The sequence below is a fragment of the Astatotilapia calliptera genome, chromosome 2 (genome assembly GCF_900246225.1).
Source record: "Astatotilapia calliptera chromosome 2, fAstCal1.2, whole genome shotgun sequence".
NCBI classification, from domain to species: Eukaryota; Metazoa; Chordata; class Actinopteri; order Cichliformes; family Cichlidae; genus Astatotilapia; species Astatotilapia calliptera.
The window spans coordinates 35,172,827-35,190,888 of record NC_039303.1 but is presented as its reverse complement, the minus strand read 5'-3'; the positions used below and the strand labels follow the sequence as shown (position 1 = coordinate 35,190,888).

The following is an 18,062-nucleotide window of genomic DNA, read 5'->3' as shown; positions in this document are numbered from 1 at the left end:
TTAGTTTTCCCAGCTGCATATAAATTCATTATATTCTCTTGATTTTTTTACTTAAAAGGAACAGTAATGAAATATACTTATTTAATTTCCTGCTAGGGTTCAGATTAGAGGATCAATTTTGCTACCCGATCAATATAAAGTTAGTGCAAATAGGCTTTTAGTTTGGACTAGAAATGAACAGAGGAAGTAGTTTTGTCTTATGGCACCAAACCCCATAGTGCCTTTAAAAGGCAATAATCATTAACACCAATACACAAATATATGTGATTTTTCAATGTATGCTTTTTAATAACAAACAAATTAATCATATAAGTTTTATGATGCACCCAGATTCAAAGCTTTCCTCAGAGTAAAGCCAATAAACCCAAATAACTCTCCCCTCCCATAATTTCAGCTAGTCTGTATAAATGCTTTACAGGCCTCGTTTTTAAAAGACACGTAGCCAATGATAACAAACAACCTTTATGGGGGCACATTTAGCCCAGTTCATTAGAGTTGTTACTGTGTTATTATTAGCATAGACTTAGCCTCCCCTTTAGATAGAAAATAAAAATAAAGCTAATTTGGAGATTTATTGCCAACTTGCGGTAGAAATATTTTGACCTGGCACTTGCTAGTACTCTGTTTAGAGTTCGATCACCTTTTGCCTTCAGAGCTGCCTTAATTCTTCATGGCATATATCCAACAAGGTGCTGGAAACATTTCTCAGAGTTTGTTCCACGTTGACATGATAGCATCACACAGTTACTGTAATCCAGGATGTGAATCTCTTGTATCATAAGGTGCTCTATTAGATTGTGATCTGGTGACTGTAGAGGCCATTTGAGCACACTGAATTCATTGTCATGTTCAAGAAACTAGTTTGGGATAATCTGAGCTTTGTGCCACAGTGTGCTATCCTTTAGTCGCATAAGAAAATGGGTACACTGTAGTCATAGAGGGACGGACACGTTCACCAACAATATTCAGGCAGGCTTTAACTGATCTTCAATTTTCACTAAGTAGCCCAGAGTGTGCCAAGAAAATATTCTCCATACAATTTGACCAGTACCCCCAAGGCAGGATGCATTCATGTTGTTTACACCAAATTGCAACCCTACCATCTCAATGTTACATCAGAAATTGAGATTGATCAGTCCAGACAACACTTTTCCAATCTTCTATTTTCCAATTTGGGCTTGCTTTTTGCAAATACATGGTTATAACAAGACGTTTTCTGAGTTACTGTTGCCTTCCTATCAGTCCAATTGACCGTTCTCCCCTGACCTCTGACAAGAACAAAGCATTGTCACCTAGAGAACTTCTAGACCATCCTATCCCATCTAACACTAACAACCATGCCACATTCAAAGTCACTAAATCACTTTTCTTCCCCATTCTGATGCTCGGTTTCAACTTCAGCTGCAGATCATCTTGCCCATGTCTACATTAGGGCTGCCACAAACGATTATTTTGATAGTCGACTAGTAACCAATTATTTTTGCGATTAGTTGACTAATCAGATCATCATCCATTGGAGTAAAACGTACAGCTTATTGCACCAGCAGCATCTGCTCTTATATAACTATCATTAGCTTACAGCTTTAAGTGTTTCAGGTCTGTGCTAACTAAAAATAAAGACAAGATGATAGTTTATTAAATTTTAATGAAACTTGCAGATTGTCTCGGTGAAGTTTAATAAACTCCTTGCTATCTAAAATATAACAGGACACCGGAGTCAATTCTCGAGCATCTCACACTTCTGATGATCAGCTGTCTGCTTGACGTTTATTCAGCTGTGTAAAAACTATAACTTTAATCTCAGACAAACTGATTTACTCAGGAACAAATAAAATACTAAAAAAAGCCAAACAATAAAATTTTAAGTTATCTAAGTGACTCATATATCATGTTTAACCTGAGTAGCGAAAGACGGCGGTGGGTTTGAAAACGATTTGCCGGGAGTCCGGTGTTCTCACGGCTCTAGTGAGCCTAGCCCCGGCTAAGCTAGTGGGTAACAGACGTCTCCGAAAACGTCGGAGCGCTTTTGAAAGTATGTGGCGTCTTGATAAACTGAGCAGATATTTGAGGTTTACACAGCTACATTCTCGCCTGAAAATATGTTAAACGTTTATTTTGTGACCCAGAAAGAATAATAAGAGTAATATTAAAACTAACTAGCTGCGCTATGAATTCTGGGACACAGCTTCTTCTTCTTCTTCGGGGTTTAACGGCAGCTGGCATCCTTGTACATGCAGTGCTGCCATCTTCTGTTTCAGTCCATTATTACACTCTTAAATCCTGCTACTTATTCCTGCGTCTTTTGTGATCTTACAAAGCTTCAAACGACGCGTCGACTATTAAATCAGTCGTCGACGATTTTGATAGTCGACGTAATCGTGACTAGACGACTAATCATGGCAGCCCTAGTCTACATGCCTAAATGCATGTAAATACAAACCTGAGTTTCTGCCATGTGACTGGCTGATTGGATATTTTGTGTTAACAAACAGTTAAACGGATGCACATCATGAAGTAACAAGTGAGTCTATCTATCTCTTTAGCTATGTGGTTACATTCACCTGTCTGCTACTGATGTTGACCACATGTGCACAGTATTGTTTTGGCTGAAACACAAAGGATTTGTTAGTGCCCCAATGTGCATTTTCATAATTAACAAATAAGCTAAGCATAGGTATAGGTTTTACAATGATGCTTCATGATTCAAGGAAGGAAACTTGCCTCACAGTAAAGAATGGCAGAATTCACAAAACTAACCCATCCTAACTTCCAAGTATCACAGCTAGATACTTGTATTACACAATCTAGTTGTCCTCCTTTACATGCTAAATATAGTTCTAGTCATTATCAGTGCTTTACGTCATAAAAAAATATGCAGATCCATGAAGAAACCAAGGTCTAATGACTAGACCGAGTCACATGCTTGTGAGGCAAGCAGCATAAGAGCAGAACGAGGTTACAGGTGGAATTTCCCCTGTCTCTCCTTTCTCTCTGACGTCATGTCCAATGGCAGTGGTTCATTGCTGCTCCTGCTGCCTAGCAATCAAACGTGTCTGACAAGGTGATACTCAGGTGTCAATGGCTTGGGCTGGTTCAACAGTAGCATACAATTAAGGAACTTTGCAATCAGCAGTTCCCCTGCAAGCCTTTAACAGAAAACAGACAGACGTGGGTATTTTTCTACATGTGGAAAAAAGGGGGAAGTTCAACAGTTTTGTTTCTCTTTTCACAAGTCAGTTCCTGCATTTATGCAAGTCATTTGAGGTTTCAGCCTTCCCATATGATTGTTTGTTTAGCATATGAACATTGCCATCTTGTGGTTATTTCTAAGGCATTAATTTACACCTACAAGCAAGGATCATTGAGCAGATTTGGTGGCCATGTGAAATTGTGAGTCATTACGCAGTTATTGAGGTTGAAATTGCATGTGTGGGCACTAAAGCACCAGATAACAGAACTTCATATTAGCTCTTGATACTCAAACATCTCTGAGATTTGCAAGAAGTTTGACTTGTTTTCAAAGATTACCACATACACCAACTTGCAACCAAAAAAAGCTACTATATTCCCTTTCTGCAGCAAGGCTGCTCTGAAAGCTTATTATGAAACTGGAGTGCTGCTTTCTAAATGGGATAAGAGCTCAGTTCTTCTTTTTGTGTAGTTAAATCAATATCCAGAAGCCCATTAAGCCAGGCGGGTACATCTTGGGCAAGGAGACATATCTGATGTCTGAGGAGCCCTTCAACACTTAAAGAAACACAAGGACTCTCCATTGTTGTCCTCGGTCATCTTCAGACTCCTCAGCTGCTCAGGCTGCTGATGGTGACATCACTGTCACAAGATAAGAAGGCTAACAGGAACTGCTTTAGCCTAAACCACACAGTACTCTATCCACAGAGTGCTCAAGTCCACACAGATGAAGCCTATGCAACATTAAAGCAATGAAAAGCAGAGAGGAAAGGGGCAAAGTGTGGGCAGCAGCGTAGCAAGATGTTCCTAAAACAAGGAGCACATGTTTGAAACAAACAAGACTCCACACTGGAGTATATTTGGAAAGTCTTGTTCTGGATAATTGCTTTCAGTGGATTGAAGTTTCCAATTATCCACAAGCCTCTCTGCCAGTGTTCCCACCATGGGAAGTCTAAAGGGGAGAGGGGTGGGTGAAGGACTGGTGGGTCCAGCTGTTCCCGTCTCTAGTGGGGCCGTCAGACTAAAAGCTCTTAAATCCCCCCACCTCTTCCCTCTGCGTCACGGCCTCCTGCTCCGAAAGGCCGGCCAATCAGACGGTGTTTGTCGTTCCCATGATACAAGCATCTCAGAGCAAAAATGTAAACATCTGGCAAACATTTAGACTCACTACAGAATAGGGCTGATCAACACTTCTGTCAAGCATGCCGGATCTATATTTGTGTAAATCAGTAAACATTCATTGATCCTGCAGAGACAGAGAGACCCCTGTGAGGAAACCTCAGGGTGTTTCAGTACAACATACTTTCTCATAGCATATATTTGTATTTTATTCAAGAACATTTCAGGAAATTATGAAAATTGTACATAATTACGTAGCTGAAGTTGAAAATACACATTTAAACAGCTCTGATCTAATGTAACAGAAAGGCCAAAAAAAGACAACCAGCTCACCATGACTGCAGACATGAAAAATGACATTCATGCTTAGAAAATTATTCAAATGAGCAGTCATTTCATCTGTAATCTCACTTAATTGCAGTCAGAGATAGAAGATATGCCAATTTGAATATTGCTCTAACTGGCTAGTTATGCACAGACTCTCAATTTCCACACTTTCTAGGCCTATAGTTAGTGCAGCTGTGCAGGGGTCAAGGCTATATTTTTCATAATGGAGGACAAAATGAAAGCTCTCATCTAGTAAAACAAAAGTGGAGACAGAAAAAGTGCCCTGGTACTCTTCTGTTATAGCTGATCTGAACTATTTTTCACACACTCATACAGACACACACCATCACACCATGTAGTCACATGCCAGCTGACTGACACAAAGGGGAGTCACAGAAATCTATGGAGTAGTAAAGCAAGGCAGAGCAAAGCCCTGCAGGTCGTGTGGCAGCTTCTAGTACATCATATCGGTTCAGTCGTGTTTCTTTAGAGTGCATTTAGTATATAAATGCTTACATGTGGTGACAAAACACATTATTTCCTGTATCCATAAAAAGAAAAATGTACATTAAGGCGATCTCAACGTTAGCACCCACGCTGTTAGTCACAAAAAAAAAACAAGCAATTACTGTAAAACATGCCTTTTAAATCCCAGATGTACTTACCCCAGCAGAAGTTATCAGTACATTATATTCCCCGGCTTTGTATAGCCAGTAAGAAGCTGTTCTCTTATTTTTTAAGAAGCGGCGACGTTAGAAAAACATCCCTGGAGCGAGTTGGAGACTTTACGGTGCTACAGCTACATCATCACACAGTCACCGGTCAGCTTACCCTCCCGCTGCTTTCGTGTGCTTGCTGACACAAGGTCGAGGTTTTCTCCGGCGGGGGCTGATGCGTGGGGAATTCCTATCAGTCACATTTTCCTGGGAAATAGCTGGCCCGGCACCAAAGTTTTCCCAAAGCGTGGTAGTAGTACGCGAGTCCGAAGCAGACGGAAGCGGTTTAAGAGCTAAAAGGCGTTTTTAAAAAAGTTTCTTAGTTTAAAAAAACGGCAAAAAATGGTTCATAATTTTTATACACGTCATGAAAAATTGTCATTTGCGTGTGTCATGCGCAGCAAAGTTGGATTTTTTCAAGTTATTTACACGTTAAAAGTGAATTAATTTTACTTATACCGTTACGAAGTCGCAGGTGCGATTTTTACAGACAACCCACAGCTTCAGACACAATGTACTTAAAAATTAAGTTGAGAAAAGAGAAAATGACGGTGTTACACGCGAAACTTGGGGTTTAGTTTGAGCAGATTTTGTTCCCCTGTACTCTGTTAATATTACGACAGGCGTCATGGAGATATAAAGTGGGAACAGGCATCTTCCGGGAAAGTCCAAGCCCTTGTGAGATGAGAGCAACTGACGAAAACTCCCTGACGGGCGGGGTCGATTCCCTGGAAATATTGACCGCATGCTGTGCCAGACGTATCAAGGAAAAAAATTACTGAATGGTTTTATGTATTGCTTGTATTACTGCCAATGTCAAATCATCATTAAAAGCCTAAATACTAGAATTTGAGACAAAAACAGCAGTTCCCATACCGGGAGTCGAACCCGGGCCGCCTGGGTGAAAACCAGGAATCCTAACCGCTAGACCATATGGGAAAGTCATGTCTGCCAGGAGGCAACATTACTTTTTCACTGGTTTCCAGATTGGTTAAATCATGATTGTTAGCTATTATTATCTGACCTTACAATCTTTTATGGTTTCGCGTTATACATTACACGTTTATGTTTATTTATCATTTACATATGTTTAAAGCTATCCTGTTTTGGGTTGCTGTAGCGTATTATATACAACACTTGGGAACTAGGCACCATCTAGTGGTGTTTGGAAAGTATTGTACATTAAATCTCAATGTCTTAGGCACGGGTTACACCTAAAGTAACAGAGCTAACTGGGTATGCATCGAATAGATCAGTAAATTAATAAAGTCAGTACTGAACAGGACGACAAACAGAAGATAGGCCCATTTATGAGGCGTTAGCGCGTCCTAATCAACTAATGTGGGTGCAAACATATGACGTAATTTTTGCTGGGATAGTTCAAGTGTAGAGACGGGTTCCACCAACCTACATAAAAACGCTCTAGCGATAGTAAAAACGAGCTTCAATATATTCGTACAAGTACAGGAACATCCAAAAGTTTTATTCTGTATCCACTTTTTAATTTGGCTTTATGTGATTGTACAGTTTACTAATTTCAACGCAAGCGGCGTGAGGTCTCCCTTTTGGGTATTTGGTACAGTCGTTATACTGGCGAGGGGCAGCCAAATATTTGACAAACTAGCCGCAAATCGTTTAGCTTAGCCAGCTAAGAGTTAAAATAATATACCGATTAAAAAAAAGAACACGCATTTCATCACGTTTGACCCGCTTAGGTATTTGTTAACGATTTGGGTTTCCATTTAATCAAGATGTCAACTCCAGCAAGACGACGTTTAATGAGAGATTTTAAACGGTAAGCGAAAGGAAAACAACAGAGAAGTAGCTAAGGTTAGCCTCCTGCCGCTAGCTTGTTAGCGTTAGCCCAAACGGCAATCAAAACTACAACACCGCTATTAAACAACAACAATAAAATTCAGGGTCTTAAAAACACGAGATGATCATAAGTGGGTGAAGATTCGGGTAGTACTAACGAATGTTTGACTGGTAAGCTACTGATCTGTAAAGATAATTACGCCGGGGCGCTGACACCGGTGTTAGCAAGGCATCCGGGAGTAGTAACGTTCAGGTAGTGCAACTTAAGAGTCCCGGCTTATTTTAGGTGTCGTAGTACTAACTGAGACGATCACCGAACATTTAGCCTAAACTGTAAACAGCAATATTTCAATATGATTTCAGTTGGATGTGCTTCTAACTTGTAATTAAGGTTGTAGTCAAAGCGAGTAGCCAGGTGGCCCTTCAAATCCAGGTGAAACGTTTAGATAAACTGTTCATATACACACTGATCTGGGAGACCTTCTATCCGTGGGCCTTGACAGAGGGCTACCTGAACCCGAAGATCAGAAACCATCTGCTATGCAGCCACTAAAAACCTGCACAGTATGTTCCAACCACACAGTACTGGTGGTCACAAGGTCCAAAATCTAATCTCTTCTGGGCCACTGTAACACGATATTTATAGTATTTCAGCATACTTCAAGAGCGTGACTAATAGGATGAACTTGAACTGGTTAAATCAGACAGGTAGTGGTTGTAATGGCCCGTCAGATGTGTTTTTAAAAGGACTCTCTTTTTGTCTTTTGCCTCAAAACATTACTCTGAAAAGTTTTAAGTTTCTGTCTTACTGCAGGCAGAAACATTAAACATCATCATAAAAACATGGCTTAAATAAAGCCGAGTAGCTCTGTAAAATATCTCATTAAGGTAAAGCTACACAAAAGAAGAAACACAATGAAACGGAAAATAGTGGAATAATATATATATATATATAATTGCCAAGCACTAAGTGTATGTTATTGGTAAATATGTAAGGCAAGTTTGGCAAGGCAAGTTTATTTGTATAGCACAATTCAACAACAAGGTGATTCAAAGTGCTTTACAGAGACATTAGAAACAAGAACAAATAAAAAGCATGATTTAAAATTGATTAAAACAAGCAAATAAACTAACTAACTAATTAACAAACAAACAAAACAGTATATAAAATCAAAACAGATAAAATCAGAACAGATAAAATCATGTAGTGTCAGAGTCCTTTTAGGATTAATACATTAGGAGGTTCATTTTCAGTTTTAAATACTTAACTCGCCTGCCCTAATGACCAGCCTAAGAGGTAATAATAGTAAAGACTTTGACAACTGACTGTTTCAGTCATTTTCTTTACCTGTGATATAACTGTGTGTCCATTTTATCTGTCAGGCTGCAAGAGGACCCTCCAGCTGGAGTTAGTGGAGCCCCATCAGAAAACAATATCATGGTATGGAATGCTGTCATTTTTGGGTAAGTTGCTCTAATAAAAGCTATATCAGACTTTTTGTGGCTGTTTTGAAAAGTGCGTTTTTGCAGGTGATTTATCCCCTTTACTGTTTCCTCTTTTGTAGACCTGAGGGAACACCTTTTGAAGATGGTAAGATGTCCATAAAGCCCTTTGCATCCACATAATGCATCTTCCCAACGCTGACCTGACATTAACTCAGCAATAAACCATGATGACTGTTAAGCATAGAGCTTTCGTAGTTGGATCATATCGATTGGTACAGTTTTGAGTATATTTTAGTGGAAGAATTTTTTTTTTTGTTTTTGGCCAGAAAGCAACAACTGCTTATCGTTATGCATTGATTAATGTATTTATTAATCTTAAACTTTTTAATATTTGAAAAACATTAATAACGGCAGAGAAGACACTGTCAATCACCATCAATATACATGGTACTCTATATCCAAACAATTCTGTAATTTAATTCACGTTGTGCTGTTCCTTCTCTCTCTCAGGAACCTTCAAACTTACCATTGAATTCACAGAGGAATATCCAAATAAACCTCCGACAGTGAGATTTGTCTCCAAAATGTTTCATCCAAATGGTATCTACCAACATACTGAGTTTGAGATATTTATTGATGTTAAAATAATCACGCCCTAAAGTTTTAACATTGTGTGGTCTTCAATGCTCTTTTGCAGTGTATGCAGACGGCAGCATATGCTTAGATATTCTTCAGAATCGTTGGAGTCCAACCTATGATGTGTCTTCAATCTTAACTTCAATACAGGTATCCTGCCGCCTTACAGTAATGAGTACGCAGCTCTGACTCTTACGCCATAAAATGTTATTAGAAACCTAACCCACAGGCATTCTCTGTTGTGTATTTAAAGTCTTTACTGGATGAGCCAAACCCAAACAGTCCTGCCAACAGCCAAGCAGCCCAGCTCTACCAGGAAAACAAACGGGAGTACGAGAAAAGGGTTTCTGCTATTGTTGAACAGAGTTGGCGTGACTGTTGACCCCCGTTGTCGTTGGGAGTATGAACAGTGTCCAGCCCAGAAACAAGAAAACACTGATCAAGAAAATTGACCGATCTCACCAAAATGAAATGACACATCTTAATAAAATCCTTTGGTATATTTGTCCCCCTAACTGTTGCAAAGTTTGTATGCCGTTGTGTTGTGGCATTCACTCCTGCTGAATGCTGTTGTTGGGCAATAGCGTATGTTTGGTAAAAGTTAATGTACCTTGTTATATCCGGGTTACTTGCTACATGCCCCAACGTTTTGTTTCTCTCTTCTCTCAGCCGTCACTTTTCTACCCATTTATTCATACATGAAGTAATGTGGTCGGATGATAGGGCGACAGATACTTAGATGTGCTTGCTGTGTGGTTTGCTGTGTAGATACTGGCAGTTCATATTTACAAAAAGCAAAGCTGTTCTTGGGTGTTTTGGGGCTCACTCTTCTTGGTTTTGTCTCTGCCTGTCAAAAGCCTTTAAGAGGGATTGAAAATTAACCTGGCATAGACATCTATCCCTCTAACAACTCAGCAGATGCCTTTTGGGGGTCATTTTCTCTCTCAGCTTTTCTTGTAAAGCCATGCCTTTGATTTAAAAGGAAAATAATCTAAACACAAATGTCCCTCTTCAATACAGAGAAAGGATATTTCGTACCCTGTCCAAGCACTTAACTTGGTTTCATAATGCTGACTTTTTAAAGCTGTGTAAACATTTCTATGCTATTTTACAATCTTGGAAATCAGCTGCCATGAAAAGCTGATTACACTGTTTTAAACAGGATGGTGTCCATTTTCAGATTATAAACCTTTGCACCGGTAACCCATGTAACAAACTGTACATTTTCTTGTAAATAAAAATAAATATACACCATTTGTTTGCTACTTATTTCTTAACCCGGATGAACAAAATATTTGAATTAATTTCAGCCTCTTTGATGATTCTCAGTTTTAATTTATTCAGTCATTACAGCTGTGAAAACAAGCAGACACGTTGACTGTACTCACATAAACCAACACATCTGACATTAACAAAGATCACAGCTTACAATGTGAAGATTTTCTGCTCATGGATGCAGCTCTTGTACTTGTAAAATGATCTCCATGTTCTGAAATAGCAAACAACATTGCAGGTATTGCTGAATAGATGCCTTATTACTACAGTGGGACTGGTATGAGCACCTAGCTACAGTTTGATGTTAATGCCGTTGTAATCCTTGTCTTTGATGAGTTAACTGTCTACCAATGTTCACAAACAAGCAGTGAGAAAAGCTGCATATTCTGCCAGGTTTCTTAAATAGTCACAGAACAAAACAAAAGGTGACAAAAGCCTAAATGTGTTTTTTTTTTTAAACTGGAAAGAATTGCATTAACAGGAGCGTCATTAGGAGATGATAGCACAATGCACTGACCACAAGCTCATGTGGAAAAGCAGGAGAGACAAAAAGACAAAATCCATCCTACAGCCCCTGTTAGAGCTAAAATACAGTTCATGGCAAAGGAATGCTGAAACCACCAGAGATACCTGAAAGATTCTCATTTATTAACATGTGCTGGAAATTTGTAACATAGTACAAACACAGCAGGTACGCTTGAGTGCAGTTTGCCTTCAAGTCCAAGACGATGAATGCGTCCTTTAAAAAAAAAATATACACGATTTTTCCTATCATGCAAATTCGTGTGAGGTCTGAGGTTTCACAAGCTCATATCGGCCCACCTGTCCTTCCTGTAGAAGTTGACCAATGAGCTGGTCTTTGTGTACTTTGCGGCTGACGACGAGGAAGCGTTGCCATCCCTGTCCGTACGACTTGCTTCGCAGCCCGTATTTCTGGGATATCTGGTGGATCTGTTTGCGTTCGTCATTGGTGAGGTCAGTGGAGAAGCGGAGATCGTCCTGGCGGTCTGAACTGGCGTAGCTCCGAATGATGTCCTCGATGTCGCGCTTGCTGAGCTGATTTGCGGTTTTATCCGTGTCCATACCCAAACCCTCTCTCGAGAACTGTTCCTTCACTCTGATTGGCTCTGCAATTCCATCCCCGTCGCGGCCCAGACCGCCTCCTTTCCAGCCCATCTTCCGGAGCAGCTGGTTTCCAATGTTGTCTTCCTTTATCTCCTGCCTCGTGGCCTCTTCGCCTGAGCGACCCATGATCTGAGAACGTGATATGGCGTCACTGTGACCCTCCTTTCTTAAGTTGGATTTGACCACAGCCTGCGTCTGTCTCAGTGTGACTAAAGCCTCCATCGCTGCAATGTGCTTCACTATTTTCTTTGGCCCAATTCCTGCTGCGACATACTGTCCTTCTAAGTAAACTTCACACTTCCAGCGATGATCGGGCAGAACTGTAAACTTGTAGTCAGCAGTCACTTTATTAAACTGAGCGGTATCATTAATAATGCAGATTGCATTGTCAGAGTTTTCCAGGATAACCAGCTCGCTCAGCTTCTTTTTGCCACCTTGTTGCCCGAATCGTCCACCAAAATCTGACTGAATATTTCCTCTGGAGTACTGAGACTGCGGTTGACGTTGCTGCTGCATCTGCTGCTGCACCTGCTGCTGCATCTGATGCTGCACCTGCTGCTGCATCTGATGCTGCATCTGCTGCTGCTGCCGTTGCGCTTGGTTCAGGCGAAGTTTTCTGACCGCCTCCTGCGCTGCTGCGTGCTTAGAGCTCTTTTTGGTGCCCATCGCCTGTGCCACCAGCTCGCCCTGCAGGAAAACGCTGCACAGCCATTTACTGCTGTTGGGCAGCAGATCAAATTTATAGTCTATCTTCATGCGATTAAAAGCTGCAGAGTTGTTCAGTATGCAGATAGCGTCGTGAGCATTGTCCAACACCACAAACTCTGTCCAGTGCTTATGCTTGTCAGGCTCGTACTGGCCCTTGGAGCTAGGTGTCGGCTTATCTTCCGGGTTGCGGAGTGCAGGCAAAAATGCTGGTGTTGGGCTGTGTAGCTGGCACACAACCATGTCATTAACTACAGTGTGTCTGAATTTACGCTGCACGACACGAACCTCGACTGGTTTCAGGAAAAGTTTTACAGCCTGCTCAGAGGCTCTGTCTCTTGCCCCGTTTTTACTTCCGGAGTATCCAGTAGCGAGATACACACCCTGGCATCTCAGTTCACAGGCGTAGCCGTCTGTCGGTACTTTCTTGTTCTTTGGTAGATCAGCCTGAGGAATATCCTTCAGGCTCACATAAATATACTCAGGGTTGGTTTTGCAGGCCTGGATGCTACGGCTCAACATGAAATTATAGTTTGGTGAGTCACTTCCAGTCATGTACATAGGGTCCCTAAAAGCAACAGCCAGTGCAGATGCTACATTGGCAATCAGCCTTTGCTTCTCATCTAATGTTGGCTGAGATATTGGAAGAGGCTGCAATGAAGAGCCCGACTGAGAAACATTAGGACTGCTCCTCCCCGGGCTATTGTAGACTCTGCTGAACAGCCTGCTCGATGACGGCCTGTCTTGATGGCTGTAGCCCAAACCCTGACGTCCCGAATCCCAGCCTCCTGATCGCCCCCCTCCCCCGTACCCATTGTACCTGGGCGGCTGAGAGTAAGAGTCTGAACTCCGAAAGTTTTGGGCTTCATATTTTGCTGTGTACTCCTGCTGTGTTTTTGCCAAGAAGTTTGACGACGACCCACGACTTCCATAACCCAACCCACTACCTGAAGAAATGTCTCTGTCTCTTTCTCTGTCCCTGTGGGAACCCCAGGAGTCAGATGTGTATGCTGGCACTCTGTCAAAAGCGGGCCTCATTGAGGAGGATCCCTGTGCTCTGCTGCTGCTATTGTACGAAAAGTGTTCAGAGTCCCTCGGACTGTACAGCTCGCTCCTCCTGCGCTCCTTATCGTTCTCCTTCTCATCAGTGTAGGTTCCTCCACTGCTCCCGCCGCTTACGAAGTGCACAGGCTCAAATCGAGGTCTGGAACCAAATTTTGTCAAAGGCATTTTTCTCATGGGCTCCTCTCCTGCAATAAAATGACACAAGTAAGCAATTAAGGAAAAACAAAAGGGACCCATATAATCACAGATGTTTACAAAAAAAGTAATAAAGACATCTTTTATAAAACAGAGAGCTAACTTATTTTTATTACAGTGGCATTTATCGTCAGGTTCAGAAACATATGAAGAGGTAGTGCACAACATGTTAATGGTGTGAGGAGCTGAGCCATATTAGCTTTTCAGACTAACTGTAGTTTTGACACTCTACATTTAGCTAATGATTTCCCCAAATGATTTGGCCTTTTAAAACAAATGCCAACATTTTTCATAATGGATTTTTACATGTGCATGTCAGATGTATGCTGAATAGTGCTGTGTGATCTGACTACATGTCTGTCTGCATCTTCAAAACTAAATGATAAAAATTAAAGGAAAAAAAACCCCACTAGCACCTTATTTACAGATAGTGTCATTGCAGGATATCGACATACACCTATTGCATCCCTGGTTTGTAAACAACAACAACAGCAACACAGAACTGTCTTTATACTTTCAAAATAGAGAGCTGCAATGTTGCTGAAACCTGAAGCGTTAAAACACACCTCTGACTCAGGCTTCCTCTGCTATTCCCTGGTATATGGAGACGTATATTTAATCTTTTCTGTCAGCACATAAGCTGTGTGTTCAACTGCTGAACTTTGCATTTATCTAAACAGTAGTGCTAGCAGCTGTGCAACTGTGTGTACATTTTCTTATTATTACTATTAAACACAATTAATAACAGCAGGTCCTACTGTCCTGAATTTTGGATGTGTGCGCACTTCAATGTCGATGATTGGATACAGGAACACTATGAAATTAGAGTGATCTTATTATTCAATTCATTATTGTTAGTTGTAAGAAGTCTGTAAAAGTCAGTGCTAGCTGAACCACTGAGGCTGCCACTGTAGTGCAGTGGAAAATAAATAAAAGGCTAAATTAAATTAGAGCTTAACTGTAATGTATTCAAACTAATAATAGCAAAGATAACAACCTGTAAACTGGTATTAACTCATTCACTGCCAGCCATTGGCAGTGAATGAGTTAAACCCATTGACTCATTCACTGCAATTGACGGCTATAGAGGTCAATGGCAGTGCATGAGTTAACAATGAAACATAGTTGGGATGAAGACCATGCCCAGAATGACTAGAATGAAAGAAAATACATAATTCACACAAACACATATTATATAAAATAGAGAGATGCATAAGGTATATTAAGGTTGTGTCATTGTTCAGCCAAGGAAAGCATGTGAAAAGGAAAATGTCTCCAGCTTGGGAAAGGGTGAAACTGCAGATCACCTGCAGCCCTTGGTGGATGCAAAGTAAAATATAAATAAAATATTGTAATATACTATTGCTGTTATATAAAAAAAGATAATAGCATTAATAATGAAATAATATTAATATGAAGAGGCACCTCAGTCAGTTATGATGTGAGGTGGATAATTGTTAAAAGTAGTCTGCATCAAGCTTAAGGTTTGCTCAAATTCAGTACAATGACATATGAGATGAAGAAAATAAAGAAAATATCTAAACTAATTATTATATATATATTATTAACTATTGTCAGTGCTGAGTGGTGCTTGGAAACATATCCTGATGACCTATGTGGGATTCACAATGCCACATTTGTGTCCACCTGAGTGGGTATTGGGCTATGCAGAGTGAAGGATTATGTGTGTGCAACCTACAAATTTTACTTCAGCTCTTTTGTCTCCTATGTGGCGATCTAAAGGGCCCAATAATAGCCTAAACAAGAATGGCGCACAGACCAGTTTCCCCCGGTAAATATAAACTGTGAAAACTTAGGATCTGCATGGGGCCAGTGCACAGCTATGAGAGCCCTATTATAAAGGACTGAGTAGGCTTGCACTGACAGACTGTCATGTCCATAGTGAGGCCATTTTGCTAGAGTTGGATGATGGGAAGATACAGAATAAATCTTAAATTAGTAGCAATATTACATTTATTTTACTTTCTCATCAAACGTTTTGACTGTGCATTATAGCAGCTTGGTTTGGTCTTGTTGATGAACAAAACTTGACACTGTCTTTGTTCCTGTTTTTAAGATCATGTTGCTATCAAACACAGAAAACTTGCTGTATCTGATGATCACATCCTGGGGAAAACTATGAATTTAAGTTCCGCTGATGTCCCGGAGTAACTTTGGCATGTTAAAACAGAAACAGAAAATGACAGCAACCCAGATAAACACTCACTGCCATCAGAAGAAATATGTCTCTTTTTTGCTTCAGAACTGGGACTTGGCTCAAAGGAGGGCATCTCGCCAGTGTCCGTCCCTTCTGCCATAACCAGCACCGTCCAAGTCAAATCCAGGCCATACCTGTTAATGGGGCCAAGGATTTCAGACAGATTAGGCAAATGTACGTGTTACAGTTTCAGCATAAAGAACCAGAGGTCATCTTTTTCTTGCTGCATTAAGGGGTCACCACAGTGGATCATCTACCTTCATCTCACACTATACCTGCCATCCTCCTCCGTCACAACAACCTTCTACATGTCCTCCTCCTTTCTCTTATCCTCCTGCCTGGCAGCCCCATATTTAACATCCTGTATCCAATATATCCACTATCCCACCTCTGCTCATTTTCAAGCCATCCCAGACTTGCCTCTCTAACGCTGCCTCCAAATCGCTCAGCCCAAGCTGTCCTCTGATATACTCATTTGTAATCGTGCGCATCCTGGTCCCTCCTAGTGAAAATCTTAGCATTTTCAGCACTTCCACCTCCAGCTCTGAATCCTGTCTTCCTGCCAGTTCCAGCGTCCTGAACCATACATCACAGCAGCTCTCACTACCATCTTGTAAACCTTGCCTTTCACTCTTCTTACTATCCTTCTGCCACTCATCTCTACCCTCTCCAGTCTGTCTGCACTCTTTTCTTCACCTCTCTTGTGCACTGTCCATGTGGGTGGTTGGCCTAAGTATTAAAGCTTGTTTGCTTTCACAACCTCTACTCCTTGTATCTTCACTGTCTTCTTCTCATTTACACACGTGATGCTTCTGCTGACTTTCACTTCTCATCAGTCCATACCTCCACATCCCCAAACTTTCCTCCACTCGGTCCCTAAAGATAACAATGTCATCTGTGAACACCTTATCCAGCCTGGCCTCATCTGTTAACCTGCCCACCATCACTGTAACCATGAAGGGGTTTAGAGAAGATCCCTGTCTCACTGTCCTCATACATGTCCTGCACCATTCTCACACACTTCTCTGTCACTCCTGACTTTCTCTCACAGTACCACAGCTTCTCTCCTCGCGCCCTATCACATGCTTTCTGTAGCTCCACAGACACAAATAGCTGGAGGTAACGCGTTCATTCACACTCCATGCGGTTAGCAGAGAAAACGGTCTCCCAGCAACACGTAGAGTCTAAAATACAAAATCCGTGAATGGGCAAAATGTTAAAATACCGAAATTTATATTTTAAGCCTATTATGGATGTTAAAGTGTGAGAAAACAGCTGGATTTCATGCCATCACAATCGCCTCGACATAGTGACGCAGTACACCGACAGCTTCCATCCTATGCAGGGTCCATCCCTCACAAGCAAACACGTTGGACAAGCTAAACACATTTATCAACATTTAAGTTTCTCGTTAGATATCAGTGTAGTGCTCTTACCTTAAGGTGTAGCCTTTGATCCCATCTACATGTACACTTGTCTTTTAACTGAACTGGAAACAGCGCATTTATTCTTACGATCAACCGGCAATTATTATTATCGTGCTAGCATTAGCCCGCTAACTGATTCTGTAGCTTCCAGCTAACCCAGCCCCGCATCAAAAACTTGATCACACTCTTTGATAACAGTTAAAGGATCAAAACAGACCAAAGAAGAAACCGTCTGGTAGGTCTGTTCTCTTACTAACTCTTTCCTGAAAAACTGTAGTTGAAAATGTTACAAAAAACCAGCTTGCAGCTACAGCTACCCATTCAGCTAGCAGGAAGCATCCATTTTCTGGTCCAGCTACAGCAAAATCATGGCGTCTGTCACCGCACTGCCCCAGAATGCATTGCGTTTGATTATTAGAGAGCACATGTAGCGTACAAAACAGGCTCTCGTGGTTTGTGTTTGCAGTGCTTTGCCACAGTCTTGAGCCTCCTCTCATTTCTTTGTATTTTGCTTCCAGTGATCCAGACTTTCTTGGAATTTTTATGGTGTTCAAAAGCAATAGTTCACCAGGCTGAAGAAAACATTTGATTTGTTTACATTTATTTAGTTTAATCTACAGAAGTGTCAAATGTAACATTATGACATAGGCTACCTATACTAGTAGTTTTGCAGAAACAAGGTGATTCCCAAAGACTTATTAGCTGAAAACTTGGCTGGAAAGTGGACAATTAGTATAAGACAAATAACAAGTAGAAGGCCTTTGGGAAGGAAAATAATGAATAATCAATAGTATCTGAAAGTCA

At 40.9% G+C, this 18,062-nt stretch overlaps 3 protein-coding genes and 1 non-coding gene across 5 annotated transcripts in view; 1 reads left to right on the top strand and 3 right to left on the bottom strand.

Moving 5' to 3' along the window:
• Positions 1–6,064, bottom strand: part of elf1 (E74-like ETS transcription factor 1) — a 39,062-nt gene extending 32,998 nt beyond the window's left edge. Inside the window, exon 1 of one of the 2 annotated variants that reach the window (XM_026146046.1) lies at positions 5,467–6,064. The gene's annotated coding sequence lies outside the window, so the exon portion shown is untranslated. The other variant, XM_026146038.1, reaches the window with a different exon arrangement.
• A 154-nt stretch (positions 6,065–6,218) lies between these two features.
• Positions 6,219–6,290, bottom strand: trnae-uuc (transfer RNA glutamic acid (anticodon UUC)). Its single transcript has one exon. It is a non-coding gene; the product is annotated as a tRNA-Glu (tRNA).
• Positions 6,291–6,820: 530 nt separating this feature from the next.
• ube2a (ubiquitin-conjugating enzyme E2A (RAD6 homolog)) lies at positions 6,821–10,504 on the top strand. Its single transcript, XM_026146020.1, has 6 exons — positions 6,821–7,146; positions 8,550–8,630; positions 8,732–8,757; positions 9,123–9,212; positions 9,310–9,398; positions 9,502–10,504. The coding sequence occupies exons 1-6, from the start codon at positions 7,103–7,105 to the stop codon at positions 9,628–9,630; spliced, it is 459 nt and encodes a 152-aa protein (XP_026001805.1). The 5' UTR covers positions 6,821–7,102; the 3' UTR covers positions 9,631–10,504.
• Positions 10,505–10,562: 58 nt separating this feature from the next.
• nkrf (NFKB repressing factor) lies at positions 10,563–17,667 on the bottom strand. Its single transcript, XM_026146014.1, has 3 exons — positions 17,268–17,667; positions 15,841–15,965; positions 10,563–13,603 (listed from the first exon to the last, which is right to left on the bottom strand). The coding sequence occupies exons 2-3, from the start codon at positions 15,929–15,931 to the stop codon at positions 11,295–11,297; spliced, it is 2,400 nt and encodes a 799-aa protein (XP_026001799.1). The 5' UTR covers positions 15,932–15,965; positions 17,268–17,667; the 3' UTR covers positions 10,563–11,294.
• Positions 17,668–18,062: the final 395 nt, after the last annotated feature.